Below are 21715 nucleotides of genomic sequence, written 5' to 3' on the forward strand. Positions count from 1 at the left end.
GGTACAGTACCATGGAAACCCTGGTGGTACAGTACCATGGAAACCCTAGTGGTTCGGGGGGGGCAGTAGAATGGAAACAGATTCATGTTCAGGGTTGTAACGGCTAGACTCTTATAAAATGCAAAGTCATGCGAATGAATGATAGTTTGTGCAGATCAATAATATTGTTCCATTGAAACAATTTTATGTTATTTTAAGATTATTGACATAAAATAATAACTGTTGTGATGGTGATGTAAAAACCTTTCCAAGTACTATTCAGCATATTTGAAGAAGGGTTGAATATGAAAACGATAAACATAATGAAACCTGTCTATTAAGTGCTTCAAATATTACAATAATGTCACAGTACTGAGCCCAACCTAGCCGACCCCAACCTAGCCCAGATTTACTGGGCTTGACCTGCTTACCAGTCCTCCATAGGTCATTTTCAGCACCGTAGCAACTATCGGAGCAGCACAGCTTGGGTCAGGCATATTGTGCTTACGTGTGTCCATGGTTGAGAGGTATTCCCCCTCTGGAAAGAGCAGGTTACTGGGTTTCAGGCAGGTTATAGAATAGCAACCTGTAACTCAGTACCATGCTCATTTCAGAGGGGGAATACCTCTCAACACACAGAGACACTGGCCTGCTGGATGTTTATCAATTTTCTGTCATCTTTCTGAGGTATCCACTAGGACAGTAGTATTTAAAGTCATGGTCACGACCAGGGGAACTGCAGTGGGGGTCGGACAAATATACACTATATACAGTGGGACAAAAAAGTATTTAGTCAGCCACCAATTGTGCAAGTTCTCCAACTTAAAAAGATGAGAGAGGCCTGTAATTTTCATCATAGGTACACTTCAACTATGACAGACAAAATGAGAGAAAAAAAATCCAGAAAATCACATTGTAGGATTTTTAATGAATTTATTTGCAAATTATGGTGGAAAATAAGTATTTGGTCAATAACAAAGTTTATCTCAATACTTTGTTATATACCTTGTGTTGGCAATGACAGAGGTCAAATGTTTTCTGTAAGTCTTCACAAGGTTTTCACACTGTTGCTGGTATTTTGGCACATTCCTCCATGCAGATCTCCTCTAGAGCAGTGATGTTTTGGGACTGTTGCTGGGCAACACGGACTTTCAACTCCCTCCAAAGATTTTCTATGGGGTTGAGATCTGGAGACTGGCTAGGCCACTCCAGGACCTTGAAATGCTTCTTACGAAGCCACTCCTTCATTGCCCGGGCGGTGTGTTTGGGATCATTGTCATGCTGAAAGACCCAGCCACGTTTCATCTTCAATGCCCTTGCTGATGGAAGGAGGTTTTCACTCAAAATCTCACGATACATGGCCCCATTCATTCTTTCCTTTACCCGGAGCAGTCGTCCTGGTCCCTTTGCAGAAAAACAGCCCCAAAGCATGATGTTTCCACCCCCATGCTTCACAGTAGGTATGGTGTTCTTTGGATGCAACTCAGCATTCTTTGTCCTCCAAACACGACGAGTTGAGTTTTTACCAAAAAGTTATATTTTGGTTTCATCTGACCATATGACATTCTCCCAATCTTCTTCTGGATCATCCAAATGCTCTCTAGCAAACTTCAGATGGGCCTGGACATGTACTGGCTTAAGCAGGGGGACACGTCTGGCACTGCAGGATTTGAGTCCCTGGCGGCGTAGTGTGTTACTGATGGTAGGCTTTGTTACTTTGGTCCCAGCTCTCTGCAGGTCATTCACTAGGTCCCCCCATGTGGTTCTGGGATTTTTGCTCACCGTTCTTGTGATCATTTTGACCCCACGGGGCGAGATCTTGCGTGGAGCCCCAGATCGAGGGAGATTATCAGCGGTCTTGTATGTCTTCCATTTCCTAATAATTGCTCCCACAGTTGATTTCTTCAAACCAAGCTGCTTACCTATTGCAGATTCAGTCTTCCCAGCCTTGTGTAGGTCTACAATTTTGTTTCTGGTGTCCTTTGACAGCTCTTTGGTCTTGGCCATAGTGGAGTTTGGAGTGTGACTGTTTGAGGTTGTGGACAGGTGTCTTTTATACTGATAACAAGTTCAAACAGGTGCCATTAATACAGGTAAAGAGTGGAGGACAGGGGAGCCTCTTAAAGAAGAAGTTACAGGTCTGTGAGAGCCAGAAATCTTGCTTGTTTGTAGGTGACCAAATACTTATTTTCCACCATAATTTGCAAATAAATTCATTAAAAATCCTACAATGTGATTTTCTGGATTTTTTTTTCTCATTTTGTCTGTCATAGTTGAAGTGTACCTATGATGAAAATTACAGGCCTCTCTCATCTTTTTAAGTGGGAGAACTTGCCCCATTGGTGGCTGACTAAATACTGTTTTGCCCCACTGTATATATATATTTGGGGTGGTAGGTAGCCCAGAGGTTAAAGAGTTGGCTCTGTAGCTGAAAAGTGTCTGGTTCGATTCCTGGGGCCGGGCGCTGGAAAAGGGGCTGATAACTGGAGAGCTGCTGGGTTCCCATCCTCAAGACATTCCCCTATACCCCTACCATACAATAAAGTTGTATGGTTTGATATGCTGCTTTAAGTAAATCAGAGGTGGTCAGTTGTCACTTTATATTATCAGATATCTCTACCTGCATGGTGTTCGTTTAGTGGCAGTCGTTTAACACGCCCTCTCGTATACAATTGTTTGATTAGAAAAGATGTTATCGGTTGGGGATGGTTCAATAGAAGTAATATCCAAAAGGGGAGGGGCCAGGGGTGGGCTGTTTCTTTCCTGTTGAGTAGGATGATAGATAAGTATAAGACCCTCTTGGAAGAAGAATGCGATCACATTGAAAAATAAATAACTCATTGTGTTGCCCTGCGCCGCTCGAACCTGACAGAGACGCTCTCCAAAATGCAGCAACATCTTATCCTATCTATTTTTCTGGCATTCTTTTTAAAAATCTGCACCGGTGCAGGTGAGTCGATTTTTAATGAATTGTATTCTGAACTTGGAAGGAAAGGTGTATTATCTGTATAAACTATTACATTCGTTCAAAAAAACATATTTGTGAATCTATTTTTCATAAATAAGGGGAAACAAAAAAATATATTGATAAGTAGGAATTTACTTAGTGTATAGTAAAAAAAAAAGATATACTAGGTCTATAAATATATATGTAAAAAAAATAATTTGTAGCCAAACGTATCCAATGTAAGTAAACAGGCGACAACGTACTAATTTCCTACCATTCAAAGCTTTGAGGTAAATTAATATTGTCCTGGCTGCATGTCAAAGATTACATCAGCTTAGTGAGATCACATTACATCCTCTGGTCATCCTATGAGTAGCCTATTTATTCGTGATACACCTGATCATTGTTTTCCATTTACATTGTTGATGTTGTAATTGAGGGTTTACATTTTTTAAATTATTATTTTATTAAACGGTAACAAATATATTTATATCGTATTTGATCAGCTTTCAAGTAGACCAATAACACGTTAAAAACAACTGGTTGAAGTCAGTTTTTAGCTGTTATATTTTTGGTGTAAATTCTTTGAAGTTGAATTTACCTTTCATTAGGAAAGGTCCTGTTTGGCTTTTAAAAATCCCGTGTCAGCAAGCCGCCTCTCAGATATCATCCAATGTTATATTTGAGCATCTATGAAATTGAAAAGACTTCTCAGGATAACTTGATATCATTTTTAAAAAACGTATTAGGGTACTTACTACCTTATGATCACAACTAGCCTCAAACATGAACGAGCTGCTCCGTCCCGCACCGCATATCATCACCCCAAACGCGCGCGTAAATGCTATTCATCACCTGACACGTGCATCATAGAGATTTCCCACGCAATGCTGGCAGGCAGATCCACAGATCTCCAACCCCTTACCATGAAAGCACTGTGGCACAGTAAGTTCAAAGACATACAGTGAAACTCAAGTGTCTCTGTCTGTCAACAAATCAATGTGCCAAAGGTGTCGGCTTTTAGGTGTTAACATGATGACCGGTAGATTATGTTGGTCAACTATTAAAAGCAAACGAACAGAGAAGCCCATCATATCGTTTTCAGAATCGGATTTTGAAAACAGCTCTGTTATATCAAGCAATCCCCATTCATTCTTCCACGTGCACCTGCACCCAATACGGAGTTCAGCACGAGCCAATGAGAGAGACTTGCGTGCTTATCGCAACGAGAAGCAGCATGAGCTCCGACAACAAACTGCGGATAAACGGTCAATCTACAAACGTTTTCGGGGAAAAACACACGAGAACTCAGATCTCATACAGGTAGATCTAACGGTTTAATTAACAAAAATACATTATCTGTTGGCTTTCCCCAGTCCTGAAATGGGTAACGCGCTCACGAGCTATAGGCTGCATTAGACTGCCTGCTCTGCGGATGTCGAGAACATCGTGCTGTCCCCACTGAGAACGAAATTTGATTCCATACTATTTGGATGAAGATATCAGCCACACAAGTAAATGATAACATCATGCTACGTTGCTTTTGTATCTGATAAGAAGATGCCTTTGACCTTGAGCTTCACTATTTGAATCCACACAAAAAAATCACCATATGCCAATTGACCAATTCCTAGCTGCATCACATTGTATAAAACATATTTTCTCAAGTGGGCAAATGCAGATGGTTGAACTGGTCGGTTTAAACACATGTGCACTGTCTGATGTCACCCCTGCTCTTTGGGGATCAAGAGTGGCGCAGCTGCATCTCAGTGCTAGAGACGTCATTACAGACACCCTGGTTCGAATCCAGGCTGTATCACAACCAACCGTGAATGGGAGTCCCATAGGGCGGCGCACAATTGGCCCAGCGTCGTCAGGGTTTGGCCGCTGTAGGCCGTCATTGTAAATAAGAATTTGTTCATAACTGACTTGCCTAGTTAAATAAAGGTTAAATAAAAAAATAATAGGGGAGTTGTTCTCTTTGCATCCCAAACGACACCCTGACCTCATGCCAACCACTTGGATATCACCGTAGACCCATTTCCCATATATCATCTGTAACTATTTTATTATTATGGTTCTTTCATATCCCCTTGTAATTCAGCCTGGTCTCAGAGACTAAACGTAACATAGTACATGTAAAACCGAGATGTTGAAATTAGTACGATATGTAGGGTGGTTGGGTGGGTGTATAACGCAAACACCTAGTAACCCAAAGGTTGCGAGTTTGAATCTCATCACAAACAACGTTATCAGTTTAGATAGTTGTCAACTTTTCAACTACTTACTACCTTTTAGCTACTTTGCCACTACTTAGCATGTTAGCTAACCCTTCCCCTAGCCTTAACCCTCCTAGCTAACCCTTGCCCTAGCCTTAACCCTCTTAGCTAACCCTTGCCCTAGCCTTAACCCTCTTAGCTAACCCTTGCCCTAGCCTTAACCCTCTTAGCTAACCCTTCCGCTAGCCTTAACCCTCTTAGCTATCCCTTCCCCTAGCCTTAACACTCTTAGCTAACCCTTCCCCTAGCCTTAACCCTCTTAGCTAACCCTTGCCCTAGCCTTAACCCTCTAGGGGAAGGGTTAGCTAAGAGGCTAACCCTTGCCCTAGCCTTAACCCTCTTAGCGAACCCTTGCCCTAGCCTTAACCCTCTTAGCTAACCCTTGCCCTAGCCTTAACCCTCTTAGCTAACCCTTGCCCTAGCCTTAACCCTCTTAGCTAACCCTTTCCCTAGCCTTAACCCTCTTAGCTAACCCTTGCCTTAGCCTTAACCCTCTTAGCTAACCCTTCCCTAGCCTTAACCCTCTTAGCTAACCCTTGCCCTAGCCTTAACCCTCTTAGCTAACCCTTCCCTAGCCTTAACCCTCTTAGCTAACCCTTGCCCTAGCCTTAACCCTCTTAGCTAACCCTTTCCCTAGCCTTAACCCTCTTAGCTAACCCTTGCCCTAGCCTTAACCCTCTTAGCTAACCCTCCCCTAGCCTTAACCCTCTTAGCTAACCCTTCCCCTAGCCTTAACCCTCTTAGCTAACCCTTCCCCTAGCCTTAACCCTCTTAGCTAACCCTTCCCCTAGCCTTAACCCTCTTAGCCTTACCCTAACCCTTTAACCTAACACATACTGTAAACTTAATTCTAACCTTAACCCCAAACCCTAGCCCAGCTAATATTAGCCTGTTAGATAATGTTAGCTAACCTACCCCACCTAGCTAGATTTCATAACATATCATACGTTTTGTAAATTTGTAACATATTGTATGATTTACAAATCCGTAATATATAATACGAATTGTAATTTGTAACATATAATACGATTGTAATTTGTAACATACTGTATGAAATGGGTGATACATACCATACATAAAATATCATACAAAATGGAGTGTGGCAGATTTACGTACAGAATAATACGAAATGCTCTGAGACCAGGTTGTGTAATTAAGTCTATATCTAGTCTAGAGTAAGTTCCCTATACAACCTATAGGCCTACAGACCGTGATATGTGTGGAGAGGGGTTGTGTACGGCATAGAGAACACCATGACACATCTCAGATCTCTCTCTCTCTCTCTCGCTGTCTTTGTTTAACACGTCCTAATATCCTAATGATGTTTGCAAATGTGCAGACAGACTTATTTATTTTTCTTTCGTTGCCTTTTGTTTCTCTTTGACAGTTTCCTATTTCTCAGCTGCTCAAAAACCTCGCTCCCCTGGGAGTGTGCACTCAGCTCAAAGCCATTTGAGAACCCATTGTTCAATGTTACTTTGCCCTGCATTGGTATAAAGATCAAAGCACAGTCGAGGGCTGCCTATCAGCAGATCAGCTATTGGTCACACAGGATTTGTGAACACGGAAATCTGATTTAGATGCCAATTTAACAGAAGCAGGCTTTGTTTGTGGGATAATTGATTGACATTAAGGACTGTGTAAGTTTTAAAAATGCGTTTATTAAAAAACTTAATACACACCATACCTATTCCTCTGAGATAATCAGTTGTCAAATGCCATTTAAAACACACTATTCCACTCTTGCATGGTTTACAAATGCCATTTAAAATGCACTATTCCACTCTTGCATGGTTTACAGCATATTTATATATTTTTGTTGGACAATAGTGAAAAGATAACGGTTCTGATGGTGCTGCTAGTGCACTTGGTAACGGACATGAAGACATCGAGGAAGTTTAACTCCTAGAACTAATTCTACAGGTGGAAGTTGGGGTAAGGATTATGTAGGCCAGGGTAGAAGGGAGGCTACTTGGCCAATGAAGGCATTAGCCGATAGGCGTTAGTGTATTTTAATTATGACTTAGCCCACACATTGAAAGGCTTTTCAACTTGCAAACCCTGGTCCGACTCCAGGCATACGTGACATAAGCGGTCGCTTAGGGCCCCTGGCAACTATCTTAGGAACTCAGTCAGGGTTTGAACTTACTATTGAGAGTAAGAGTAATACAATACACCAGGTGCAATTTAGAAGTTTATCTATTGTTACGTCAGTCACTAACAGTCAATCAATTAGCCATGTCAGCTAAAAAAATTTAGATTGGTAGTTAGCCTAGTCAGCTAACAATGTTTAGATCGGTAGTTAGCCTAGTCAGCTAACAATGTTTAGATCGGTATTTAGCCTAGTCGGCTAAAAATGTTTAGATCGGTAGTTAGCCTAGTCAGCTAACAATGTTTAGATTGGTAGTTAGCCTAGTCAGCTAACAATGTTTAGATTGGTATTTAGCCTAGTCAGCTAACAATGTTTAGATCGGTATTTAGCCTAGTCGGCTAAAAATGTTTAGATCGGTAGTTAGCCTAGTCAGCTAACAATGTTTAGATTGGTAGTTAGCCTAGTCAGCTAACAATGTTTAGATTGGTATTTAGCCTAGTCAGCTAACAATGTTTAGATCGGTAGTTAGCCTAGTCGGCTAACAATGTTTAGATTGGTAGTTAGCCTAGTCAGCTAACAATGTTTAGATTGGTAGGTAGCCTAGTTAGTCTAGCTAGCTATCTGGATTTGGCCGAATGGCCGAATACTGCCCGGGCTCACAGGATAAGTGCCCAGGGCCCTGACCTCCATGGGGCCTCTATTGATTGTGTTAGTCATTCTCACTCAGACATCATATTAACATGGCATAAGTCATGGCAAAATGTGTAGAATTGCAACAAATTAGCTTTAAAACGGCAAAAATATATCTCCACCCCATGGCAAAATGGATAGAAATCCAGGAAATTAGCTGTAAAACTGAAGAAAATAAATATTTCTCTGCCTCATGGCAAAATGAGTAGAATTGTCTGAGTGTTATAAAGTGTGTTATGTGTTATAAAATTACAGCATTTTGTTTGCACGCAATTGTAAAATGTGTAGAATTGCAAGAAAATAGTCTTAAAATGCAAAGTTGATTTTCAATTCTACACATTTTGCCACGGTGTGTAAAGAAAATGTCAAGCAAATTTAAAGCAAGTTTTCTGCAATTGTAGACATTTTGCAATTTTGCATTTTGCAAACCAACAATTTTTATGCCACTTAGCACCTATTTGTGGTTATAATTTTTCATGTTTTAGTACTATTCTCATACCAGAGCATATGTGGTTGTTTAGGAGTACCCAAAGTGCTCCTGCTACTTATTTCTTCTTCCCTGTCTGGTGCTGGCTCTTTTCTTTGATCAGCTTGACGGTTATTTATTTATTGAAAACAATATATTAATAATGGCACCATATGGGTACACTCTGTGACCTTCCAAGTCTAGACCCCCTGCAGAGTTTATTTGTGCTTTTAAAAAAAAATGATAGCCATGATCACACCAGTACAGAAGGAAATGGGCTTACCAACCAATGGTGGCAAAGAAAGAAACCAGGAACCAGCACTTCCTCCAGCTCCCGGAGGAGAAACTCTTCCATTCCAGTACTAATAACACTGTATATTCCATTTTTGTATTTCCCATAAATATTCGATCTGCGAGACAGCAGTAGATATTTGTCTCAGAGCAAGAGCCAGTCCCATTGTGAAATATTAATAAACTTTCAAAACATGCGTGAGAAGTTGTCCTTTGATGTTAAATAATAATAATTATTTTTTGTATATATTCTGATAGCGCGTAAACTTGTTAGTGTGCCTTTGTGTACTTGAACAATAGAAAACACAATTCCTGTGTATTAGGGGCATTTGTATAACCGGTAATAACAGTTGACTTTAAGCAAAACTTGAACAATTCATTGTTTGCGGAAAAGCGAAAATAAACTAACTATTGATAATGGGCAGATTTGATAAATATCTTTGAAATCTTGCGGATGCGGTTTCTGGTCATTCTCCAGAATAACTGCTGTTTGTAACATCCATCCTCCTCCCTCCCCTTAGTTCTCAAAATAGACTGCAGTACAGAATGTTGTTAACTGCTGTGAGGGTTAACAATATGATGAGGGTATAAACATTCTTTACTCAGGTGGAAACTGCCTCCGTCCAGAAAGAGATGTATAAATGGAGTGTATGGGGCCGTAGTATTAGAATGTATGGGGCCGCCGTAGCATTAGAATGTATGGGGCCATAGCATTAGAATGTATGGGGCCATAGCATTAGAATGTATGGGGCAATAGCATTAGAATGTATGGGGCCGACGTAGCATTAGAATGTATGGGGCCATAGCATTAGAATGTATGGGGCCATAGAATTAGAATGTATGGGACCGTAGCATTAGAATGTATGGGGCCATAGATTTAAAATGTATGGGGGCCGTAGGATTAGAATGTATGGGGCCATAGCATTAGAATGTATGGGGCCATAGCATTAGAATGTATGGGGCCATAGCATTAGAATGTATGGGGCCATAGCATTAGAATGTATGGGGCCATAGAATTAGAATGTATGGGGCCGTAGAATTAGAATGTATGGGGCCGTAGCATTAGAATGTATGGGGCCGTAGCATTAGAATGTATGGGGCCGTAGCATTAGAATGTATGGGGCCGTAGCATTAGAATGTATGGGGCCGTAGCATTAGAATGTATGGGGCCGTAGCATTAGAATGTATGGGGCCGTAGCATTAGAATGTATGGGGCCGTAGCATTAGAATGTATGGGGCCGTAGCATTAGAATGTATGGGGCCGTAGCATTAGAATGTATGGGGCCGTAGCATTAGAATGTATGGGGCCGTAGCATTAGAATGTATGGGGCCGTAGCATTAGAATGTATGGGGCCGTAGCTTTAGAATGTATGGGGCAGCCGTAGGATTAGAATGTATGGGGCCGATGATGACATCAGACCCTAGCCCCTCCCCTTCTACTCTCCTCCCTGAAATACTCTCCATTGGTTTCAGATCTTCACAGATTCGATCTGTGGCAACAACTCACATAGTTTATTTTAGGAACATTTATTCACATCAAGGTCATTCCTCACCACTGTTTTCACAGAAGGATATTTGCTTTGAAGTGATTGATGTTTGATTCTGACTTTGACATTATATTACAGGGAAACAACAACAGATTGTGTGGTTTAGATGCTGTTTTTTATGCTCTAAATATTCTGATCATGTATATGGTTTACTGATATTTGTCATATTTCAGATTGGTGCTACCAGTCCCAACATACCTGTGACACCCCTTGTAATGGTGAGTTTGAAACACAGTGATGAACAAGAAATGTCATGTTAAATCTGTCCAAACCTGATCCATCTGTCCAAACCTGTCCACCTGTCCAAACCTGTCCATCTGTCCAAACCCCTCCTTCCCTCCTTCCCTCCCTCCCAGGTCTCCTCTCCCCTCCCTCCCTCCCTCCCTCACTCCCTCCCTCCCTCCCTCCCTCCCTCCCTCCCTCCTCCCTCCCCACTCCCTCCCTCCCTCCCTCCCTCCCAGCTCTTGATCTCCCCTCCCTCCTTCCCTCCCTCCCTTCCAGCTCTCCCTCTTCCCTCCCTCCTGTTTATGCCCTCCCTCCCTCCCTCCCTCCCCTCCCCTCCCCCTCCCCTCCCCTCCCTCCCAATTAAACACCTACCCACTCCTCAAAACAGTTGTACTCAGACAGATATAATACACCAGAACATTCCTGTTGTGCATCTTGCTGTCTTTTTATCCTCACTGTTCTACAGGACCTGAGAAGTGGGATCATGTTAACAGAGTCTGTGCAGGCGATAACCAATCCCCCATCAACATCGTCCACAGGAAGACCGTACCAGACAAACGCCTCACACCCTTCCAGTTTAAACAGTACCAGGATTCCTTCCAAGGCACGATCAAAAACAATGGACACTCTGGTATGTTTCATTAAGGTCCCTGAACAGTCTTTCAATGGACAGTGGTATGTTTCATTAAGGCCTGATCAAAAACAATGGACACTCTGGTATGTTTCATTAAGGCCCTGAACAGTCTTTCAATGGACACTGGTATGTTTCATTAAGGCCTGATCAAAAACAATGGACACTGGTATGTTTCATTAAGGCCTGATCAAAAACAATGGACACTCTGGTATGTTTCATTAAGGTCCCTGAACAGTCTTTCAATGGACACTGGTATGTTTCATTAAGGCCTGATCAAAAACAATGGACACTGGTATGTTTCATTAAGGCCTGATCAAAAACAATGGACACTCTGGTATGTTTCATTAAGGTCCCTGAACAGTCTTTCAATGGACACTGGTGTGTTTCATTAAGGTCCCTGAACAGTCTTTCCTCATGCCTACCTGAACTTGATCTAAATTATGTAAAGATGCTTTTATTTATTTAAATTGTTTACATTTAAAGACAAAACATGTTGTTGTTGATCCCAATAACCCACCACTTCACCTCCAGAAGCATGTCGTTTCCTAGCAACAAACATCTAGAAAGATCTATATAACATCTATATATTTTTGTTAATGTAATTTACACTGTGTTATCCCCTCCAGTGCAGGTGAACGTGCCTCACGATGCCTATGTGATTGGTGGAGACCTGGAGACGCCCTATAAGGCAGTGCAGTTCCACCTGCACTGGGGCAAGAACGGAGGACCAGGGTCAGAACACACCATCGACGGAGAGCAGTACTCCATGGAGGTAATGTTATGTAGGACAGCTACTGTCTGACGCACACGCACGCACGCACACACACACTCGCACGCACGCACACACACACACACACACACTGAGCGGCATAGGCAAGATGCAATATACTGTGTTTTATACCATCTATTGCATCTTGCCTGTGCCGCTCTGTCATTGCTCATCCATGTATTTATATGTATATATTCTTATTCCATTCCTTTACTTAGATTTGTGTGTATTAGGTCGTTGTAGTGGAATTGTTAGATTACTTGTTAGATAGTACTGCACTGTCGAAAGCACAAGCATTTCGCATCACTATCAATAATAACTGCTGTGTGTGTGTGTGTGTGTGTGTGTGTGTGTGTGTGTGTGTGTGTGTGTGTGTGTGTGTGTGTGTGTGTGTGTGTGTGTGTGTGTGTGTGTGTGTGTGTGTGTGTGTGTGTGTGTGTGACCAATAAAGTTTCATTTTGAATTTGACACACACGAAACACACTTTTTATATATTTTTTGTCACATCCATAACAGAGGATCACAGTCCAATTTAAAATGAGCTGAAACGGAGTTCAGAGGAAAGTTTTATTTATTTTTTAAATGCTACGAAGTCTGATAGTAATGATACGGACTTTCTATTTACTTTTCTACAGCTGCATATTGTTCACATGAAACAGCAGCACTCCAACTTGGGAGATGCCTTGAAAGATCCATCCGGAGTTGCAGTCCTGGGATTTTTCTACGAGGTTAATTAACATTTCAATATGTTTGAATGGTCTCTGCCGTAGCCGGTCAGTCTTTGACTTCTGAATGCATGTATCCGTGGCAACACTTCTAAATGAAATGACATCATAGCCCCGTGCAATTTGTCTTGTATGTGATATACTGTGTGTTTATATATTGCCGTTTATTTATGCGTGTATATATATACTAGATAGATAGATAGATAGATAGATAGATAGATAGATAGATAGATAGATAGATAGATAGATAGATAGATAGATAGATAGATAGATAGATAGATAGATAGATAGATAGATAGATAGATAGAGTGCATTCAGAAAGTATTCACACCCCTTGACGTATTCTACATTTTGTTGTGTTACAGCCTGAATTCAAAATGGATTACATTGTTGTTGCTTTTCTCACCCATCTACACACAATAACCCATAATGACAAAGTGAAATCATATTTTTTAGAAAAGTTAGCAAATTTATTGTAAATTAAATACATAAATATCTAACTTACATAAATATTTACACCCCTGAATCAATACTTTGTAGAAGCACCTTTGGCAGCAATTACAGCTGTGAGTCTGTCTGGGTGAGTCTCTAAGAGCTTTCCACACCTGGATTGTTCAACATTTGCCCATTATTCTTTTCAAGATTCTTCAAGCTCTGTCAATTTGGTTGTTGATCATTGCTAGACAAGCATTTTCAGGTCTTGCCATAGGTTTTGGATAGGGTTTTGCCTGTGCTTAACTTTATTCCATAACTTTTTTATCCTGCAAAACTCCCCAGTCCTTAACGATTACAAGCATACCCTTAACATGATGCAGCCTCCGCTATACTTGAAATATGGAGAATGGTACTCCATAATGTGCTGTATTGCATTTGACACAAACATAACACTTTGTCTTCAGGACAAGAAGTGAATTGCTTTGGCACATTTTTTACAGTATTACTTTTTAGTGCCTTGTTCCAAACAGGATGCATGTTTTGGAGTATTTGTATTCTGTACAGGCTTCCCTATTTTCACTCTGTTAATTAGGTTACTTCTCAATACTAACTACAATGTTGTTGATCCATCCTCAATTTTCTCCTATCACAACCATTAAACTCTAACTATTCTAAAGTCACCATTGGCCTCATGGTGAAATCCCTGAGCGATTTCCTTCCTCTCTGGCAACTGAGTTAGGAAGGAAGTTAGGAAGGACACCTGTATCTTCTCGTTACTGGGTGTATTGATACACCATCCTAAATGTAATGAATAACTTCACCATGCTCAAAGGGATATTCAATGTCTGCTTTTTTTATATGTATTTTTTTACCCATCTACCAATTGGTGCCCTTCTTTGCAAGGCATTGGAAACCTCTCTGGTCTTTGTGGTTCAATCTGTGTTTGAAATTCACTGCTCGACTGAGGGACCTTACAGATAATTGTATGTGTTGGGGTACAGAGATGAGGTAGTCCTTAAAATAAATCATGTTAAACACCATTATTGCACACAGAGTGAGTCCATGCAACTTATAATGTGACTTGTTAAGAAAATGTTTACTCCTGAACTTATTTAGGCTTAGTCATAACAAAGGGGTTGAACACTTATTGACTCAAGACCTTCCAGCTTGTTGTTTTTTAAAATGTATTATTAATGAAATGAAATCGAAAAACTGAATTCCACTTTGACATTATGGGGTATTATGCATAGGCCAGTGACACAACATCTAAATGTAAATCCGTTTTTAAATTCAGGCTGTAACACAGAAAAGTGTGGATAAGGTCAAGGGGTGTGAATACTCTCTGAAGGCACTGTATGCTTGAGTCATGATTCTTATTTTTGTACCATTTGTCAGGAATCTCTCAGTGAAAACCGAAAATATGACCCCATTGTAAAAGCTCTCCAGAGCATCAAGACGACTCGTGAGTATATTTTATACCCTAATGTTAGATCTCTCCAGAGCATCAGGACGACTGGTGATTATATTTTATAGCCTAATGTTAGATCTCTCCAGAGCATCAAGACGACTGGTGAGTATATTTTATACCCTAATGTTAGATCTCTCCAGAGCATCAGGACGACTCGTGAGTATATTTTATACCCTAATGTTAGATCTCTCCAGAGCATCAGATCGACTGGTGATTATATTTTATAGCCTAATGTTAGATCTCTCCAGAGCATCAGGACAACTGGTGAGTACATTTCATAACTGATGTTAGATCTCTCCAGAGCATCAGGACAACTGGTGAGTACATTTCATAACTGATGTTAGATCTCTCCAGAGCATCAGGACTACTGGTGAGTACATTTCATAACTGATGTTAGATCTCTCCAGAGCATCAGGACTACTGGTGAGTACATCTCATAACTGATGTTAGATCTCTCCAGAGCATCAGGACTACTGGTGAGTACATTTCATAACTGATGTTAGATCTCTCCAGAGCATCAGGACTACTGGTGAGTACATTTCATAACTGATGTATGGGTTATTCAGATCCATCTTGCTAAAGATATGGCATGTATCATAAATTAGATTTACGAAGCTGAAAACAATCTCACATCTTTGTACATACATGTGATAATGTACACGATGTGTTCTGTTCTGCTCCTGTATAACAGATACTGTTCATCCTTACCGTTTCATTTAAATGACATGCAACGAGAGAGACTGAGGAGATTTGATGTCTTCACTAATGTCTTCAATGCTTTTCTCTGTGTCTTGTCCTATCTGCCTCCAGATGCCAAATATTTTCATGAGTTCATGCCAAGATTAATGTACCCTTTTGTATGTAACGTGTGCATCGCAGATACAATTTGTTTCAATGCTCTATATTCATCCCATGTCTTGTCCTGTTGGCATGTACCAACACCAATGTTGTGCTAAGATTAATATAAGTTCTGTGTAGCAGATACAATTTGTCTCCATTTGTTTCAGGGCTCAAGGTTTCTGATTGTAATGCTGTGCTGTTGCAGATGCTCAAGCCACTCTGAGTGCTGTGTCTCTGGAGCAGCTGATTCCTCCCCAGCAGAACCTGACCAACTACTACCGTTACAAAGGCTCCCTCACCACCCCCAACTGCACTGAGTCCGTGGTCTGGACCGTGTTTGAGAAGCCCATTCCTCTCAGCAAAAACCAGGTAGAACAGCCGTTTAACCCAATGTCTTGTTGGTACATTAGGAAACACTCTGAAAGCAGAACCGTTGTGTGGTGGAGAACCGTAGCATTCAGAACAGTTGTGCGGTGGAGAACCGTAGCATTCAGAACAGTTATAGAGCAGTTATTTGAGTAGTTGAACAAACCCTACCAGTAGATACACCGTTCGTTCGATATGATGCTACTCATTGTTACTGTTAGTATCAGCTCCGTGACCTCCGTGACCTTTGTGTGTCTGCCTGTTGGTTCTGTCTTCCAGCTGCGTAAGTTTTCAGATCTCCAGTTTAAGGACGGCAAGGACATGGTGAATACTTTCCGGCCGGTGCAGCCCCTGAACCGCCGCGTAGTGTATCGGTCTGGAGGCGCAGTGGCACTGGCTGGCGCCGCGCTCCTCGTGGCTTCCGTCGCCATGGCGATGGGACTGTCACAGCCCAACTAGAGGAAGGCCGAGCGAGCCGCACCACCACCACCACCAGCATGAACACCATGAGTTCTCAGAACCAACCCGCCAAATAAACGAACTAAACTAAAAGTACAGCATCAATCAACCAACATCCATGCCCTAACCTTTGAAAACTCTCAGCCTGAAAACCAACATGCCCCAGACCCCTTTACAATGACCTATAGGGATTAATTCCTTCTCAAACTTTAGTATTAGAGCTCTCGAGTTCACGAGTTCTGCAGTTCATAAGTTCAACATCCCTCCCTGTTCAATGTCAGGTCAATTTAGAGTCCTCAGTCTAAAGTTACAATACAAAATGTGAGGACCCTCTACTCTGTGTTCAGGTGGTCGGGCTGCTGCTATAGGCTAAACATAGAGGCCTATACATCCATGACCTGATTGGCACTGGACTGGCAAGTGATCATGTTCTTGAATGGAACGTGTGGATGGTGGCTAGTCGCTATTAATAGCTAGCAGTCATAAATACTTTCCAGTCTCCAGATTAAAACCGAGGAGAGAAATGCCATGGCCTGATCTTTCCCTCTGCATTGCCAAGTCCATGAACTCCCGTTATCACAACCACCGTCACCGATTAGGTGAGCATTCTATTGCCACCCACCACGGGCCCCGGGGCAACATTATCTAAGGGGTAAGGAGGACGGAGGTCCCCATAGCAACACGTGAATCACTCACCCAGGGGCCCAGGGGTAACTAAAAGACACAGGCTGACCCATGAGGAACACAACACACCATAGTGAGTGTTAAAGTGTTTAGAGGCTGGACTGTCCCTGTCCCGACTCCCAACCCCCCTAGTCACACATGAGTTCCACCAGGAGGAAGAGGAGGTGGAGGAAGATGATGATGCGGAGTTGGAGTGATGAGCTTTCCGGCTCCCTCCAAAACTGCTCTGACAATAGGTCATGAGGCGTTTGACATCGGCGATTCTGAACACACAGAAGAAGACTAGAAGCTGAAATAGGGAGTGGACACAGCGAATATTTAAAATAACCAACTAATTGATTGATAAATAGACAGATAGATGAATTGATTGCTTGATTGACAGATTGATTGATACTTATTTGACCAAATGTCATTATAGTTTTATGACCAATTATCCATATCCAAATGTTTAGCATGGATCTGCATGTTGTCTCTCTCTCTCTCTCTCTCTCTCTCTCTCTCATGCTGTAACAGAGCAAGAGAACCATAGAGACTGTGCACACTTTCTACCTAAGCCACTTCAGAAACTGTATACTTCTCCACCAGCTCGGCCAATTAAACTGTCCCTTTTGAGAACATGTGACTTGTGTTCACGGCTTATATTACAGGGTCTTGAATGCACTGAATGTTACCTACTGTGAATTATTTACTCCAATATGATCAAGACAAGACTGATGTACAGATTGAACTAGGAATATTAATTATATACATGTTCCGTTTGTTTCATAGCGCACCAATGTTATATTACATTTATATACTGTGTAATGTGGACACGTATTTGTGTACTGTATGTGTATTGATATATATATATATATATATAAGGACATACTGTTGATGTTATTTATATACAGCTTGGTGTTTAAAAGTTTATATATAATGATTGTTTATGCCTTGGCCAAGTCTCCCTTGAAAAAAGAGACTCTGGGTCTCAATGGGCTTTTCCTGGTTAAATAAAAGTTCAATAAATAAACAACTATATATATATATATATATTTCAGAAAGAAAACCAATCCCCCCCCCAAAAAGGGAAATGGATTACATTAAGCAAGTGGTTTCTGACCAATTCAAAATATGTCTTGAAATGTTCAGAAGTATTGAACGTTTGAGTTTGTTGTAAATGTTTGAAAATGTTATACGCGATATGGAGAATGGTGTTCCGATTGAATAAACCACTGACATGCCTGACTTTTTTTAATGAGTTGGTCTATCTGGTTCATTGGGCAATCAATGCTTCTACAGGTATGTCAGATTGGCATGAGAAATAAGTGTGTGTGCTCTTTGAATTCAATTACAAACACAGGTTTCTGTCTGTGCTTCTGACTTACTGTACTGCCCCCCCCGGTGTACCCTGAAGGTGCTAATCTAAGATCAAGTGTTCTGTCTCTCCCTGGCTCTCTTTATCTTGAGGTTCAAACCTCTGTGGATTGGATAGACTTCTCAGTTTCCTGTTAGCCTCCTGGTCTAGTTGGTCGGTCCGACGGTCTGATGGATCTCTAATCCTTTTCTAATTGACTTGTTCTGGATATTTTGTTCTGGATACACACAAAATGCACGCGCATACCACGCTCGGAGACAGGGCAATCTTACGGCACTCTAGACAGTAGACACCCTAATCTACAAGGCTTGGAACAGCTTCCTGTACTGTAGATTCAAAAACATTCATTCTCAGTCTGTGGGGGTGGGTGGGGGGGTTCCCGGACAGACATATAGGCAGGTGTCCGGTAAACTCATTCACACCCCCGCCCCCCCGCCTTTCTCGTCGTTTAGGAAATAAAAGCCTCAACGTGACAGAAAGCTCCTTCCAGAGTGACCATACATCTTGTTTTGATCCCCATAGACACTGACAGTACTTTATTTATTGTTAGTCCTCACTACTTTCTCTTCACTTAAAGAGGTAGATGAGGGATTGGGAGGTGGAGGGATGCTGAATGTCGGATAGGGCTATTAAAAGCACTATTAAACTTCTATCCCATGATCCTCCTCTTTCCTCTCATCTTTACCATTCTATCAATCAATCAAATGTATTTATTTACATCAGTGCTGTACAGAAATCCCAGCCTGAAAACCCCTAAACAGCAAGCAATACAGATGTAGGAGCACGGAGGTTCTAGTCCAAAACCCCCTGTCGACAGATCACAAACATCCCCATGTGCAGTATCTTCACTAACTCCAAATAGACCTGTCGTCGTGGTCCAGAGGACAAAGAGTTCCATTCTTCCAAGGCAGAGAGAAACCAGAGGCATCCTCAATCTCAATGTGACCCCCCCCACCCCTCTCACATGTGCCCCTCAGATACAGGTCTTGTTTGTGTGATTGGCCATGTTGTGCCCAATGGGGATTGGGGGGAAAAAACTCTCTGTAAAGGTTGTCAGTCACCAAAATAACTGTGTTTAAAATGAACTCCTTGATACACATTTACACAGATCTTGTTTGGACTCAGTTGAGAATAACTGGTAACTTTGGTATTATCCTGTGCCATTCTCTGGCACTGAGAGCAGTTATTTTGTTTGTATGTAGCCTACCCAAAAGTCCAGTCAGTTAATCAACACAACAGCAGACTACAGAAGCTGTGAATGCGTAATGTGGTAATGTACAGTAACTGTCATTTTAATAGATGTGCAAACAATCCCTTGATACAATATGTGCTGTAATTTGTAATCTGGTAGTTTTGGCCAATGATGTACAGGGCCTTCAGCAAATATTCGCACACCTTGACTTATTCCACAGTTTGTTGTGTTACAGCCTGAATTCAAAATGGATTAAATTAAATAAAAATATCTCATCCATCTACACACAAAACCTCATAATGAAGCTGAAAACATGTTTTATACATACATTTTTTTTTTAAACATCTAATTTAGTAGTAAGTATTCATTTTTTATTTTACCTTTTTATTTATTAAGAACAAATTCTTATTTTCAATTAAAATAAAACTTTAACTCATTACCTTGTCTCTTTTATTTTACTAGGCAGGTCAGTTAAGAACAAATTCTTATTTTCAATGACGGCCTAGGAACAGTGGGTTAACTGCCTGTTCAGGGGCAGAACGACAGATTTCTACCTTGTCAGCTCGGAGAATCTATCTTGTAACCTTTCGGTTACTGGTCCAACGTTCTAACCACTAGGCTACCTGCCCCTGAGTCAATACTTTGTAGAAGCACCTTTGCTAGCGATTACAGCGGTGAGTCTTTCTGGGTAAGTCTCTAAGAGCTTGTCCACACCTGGATTGTACAATATTTTCCCAGTCTTCTTGTCAAAATTATTCAAGGTCTGTAAAATAGTTGTTGATCATTGCTGAACAACCATTTGCCAAAGATTTCCAAGTAGATTTAAGTCCAAACGGTTACTTGGCCACTCAGGAACATTCACTGTCTTCTTGGTAACCAACTGTAGTGTAGATTTGTCCTTGTGTTTTAAGTTACTGTCCTGCTGAAAGGTGAACTCATCTTCCAGTGTCTGGTGAAAAGCGGATTGAACCAGGATTTCCTCTAGGATTTTGCCTGTGCTTCGCTCCATTTATCCTTAAAGATTACAAGTATACCCATAACATGATGTAGCCACCACTATGCACACTACAAACAGATCATCAACCGTTTTGAATCCCACCGCACCTTCTCCGCTATGGAATCTGGTTTCCGAGCTGGTCATGGGTGCACCTCAGCCACGCTCAAGGTCCTAAACGATATCATAACCGCCATCGATAAGAGAAAACACTGTGCAGCTGTATTCATCGACCTGGCCAAGGCTTTCGACTCTGTCAATCATCACATTCTTATTGGCAGACTCAACAACCTTTGTTTCTCAAATGACTGCCTCGCCTGGTTCACCAACTACTTATCTGATAGAGTTCAGTGTGTCAAATCAGAGGGCCTGTTGTCCAGACCTCTGGCAGTCTATATGGGGGTGCCACAACAGGGTTCAATTCTCGGGTCGACTCTCTTCTCTGTATATATCAATGATGTTGCTCTCGCTGCTGGGGATTCTCTGATCCACCTCTACGCAGACAACACCATTCTGTGTACTTCTGGCCCTTCTTTTGACACTGTGTTAACTAACCTCCAGACGAGCTTCAATGCCATACAACTCTCCTTCCGTGGCCTCCAACTGCTCTTAAATGCAAGTAAAACTAAATGCATGCTCTTCAACCAATCGCTGCCCGGACCTGCCCGCCCATCCAGCATCACTACTCTGGACGTTCTGACTTAGAATATGTGGACAACTACAAATACCTAGGTGTCTGGTTAGACTGTAAACTCTCCTTCCAGACCCACATTAAGCATCTCCAATCCAAAATTAAATCTAGAATCAACTTCCTATTTTGCAAAAAGCATCCTTCACTCACGCTGCCAAACATTTCCTCGTAAAACTGAATATCCTGCTGATCCTTGACTTTGGCGATGTCATTTACAAAATAGCCTCCAACACTCTACTCAGCAAATTGGATGCAGTCTATCACAGTGCCGTCCGTTTTGTCACCAAAGCCCCATATACTACCCACCACTGTGACCTGTATGCTCTCGTTGGCTGGCCCTCACTTCATATTCATCACCAGACCCACTGGCTCCAGGGCATCTATAAGTCTTTGCTAGGTAAAGCCCCGCCTTATCTCAGCTCACTGGTCACCATAGTAGCACTCACCCGTAGCACGCGCTCCAGCAGGTATATTTCACTGGTCACCCCCAAAGCCAATTCCTACTTTGGCCGCCTGTCCTGCTGCCAATGACTGGAACGAATTGCAAAAATCACTGAAGCTGGAGTCTCATATCTCCCTCACTAACTT

General features: G+C 41.6%; 1 protein-coding gene across 1 annotated transcript; it reads left to right on the forward strand.

Moving 5' to 3' along the window:
- The first annotated feature begins 2767 nt into the window (after nt 1–2767).
- On the forward strand, nt 2768–18120 carry LOC112240159 (carbonic anhydrase 4-like). Its single transcript, XM_042309517.1, has 8 exons — nt 2768–2929; nt 10465–10509; nt 10983–11147; nt 11777–11922; nt 12555–12647; nt 14475–14541; nt 15593–15756; nt 16033–18120. The coding sequence occupies exons 1-8, from the start codon at nt 2866–2868 to the stop codon at nt 16210–16212; spliced, it is 924 nt and encodes a 307-aa protein (XP_042165451.1). The 5' UTR covers nt 2768–2865; the 3' UTR covers nt 16213–18120.
- Nucleotides 18121–21715: the final 3595 nt, after the last annotated feature.

This window comes from Oncorhynchus tshawytscha, linkage group LG30 (assembly GCF_018296145.1).
Source record: "Oncorhynchus tshawytscha isolate Ot180627B linkage group LG30, Otsh_v2.0, whole genome shotgun sequence".
Lineage (NCBI taxonomy): Eukaryota > Metazoa > Chordata > Actinopteri > Salmoniformes > Salmonidae > Oncorhynchus > Oncorhynchus tshawytscha.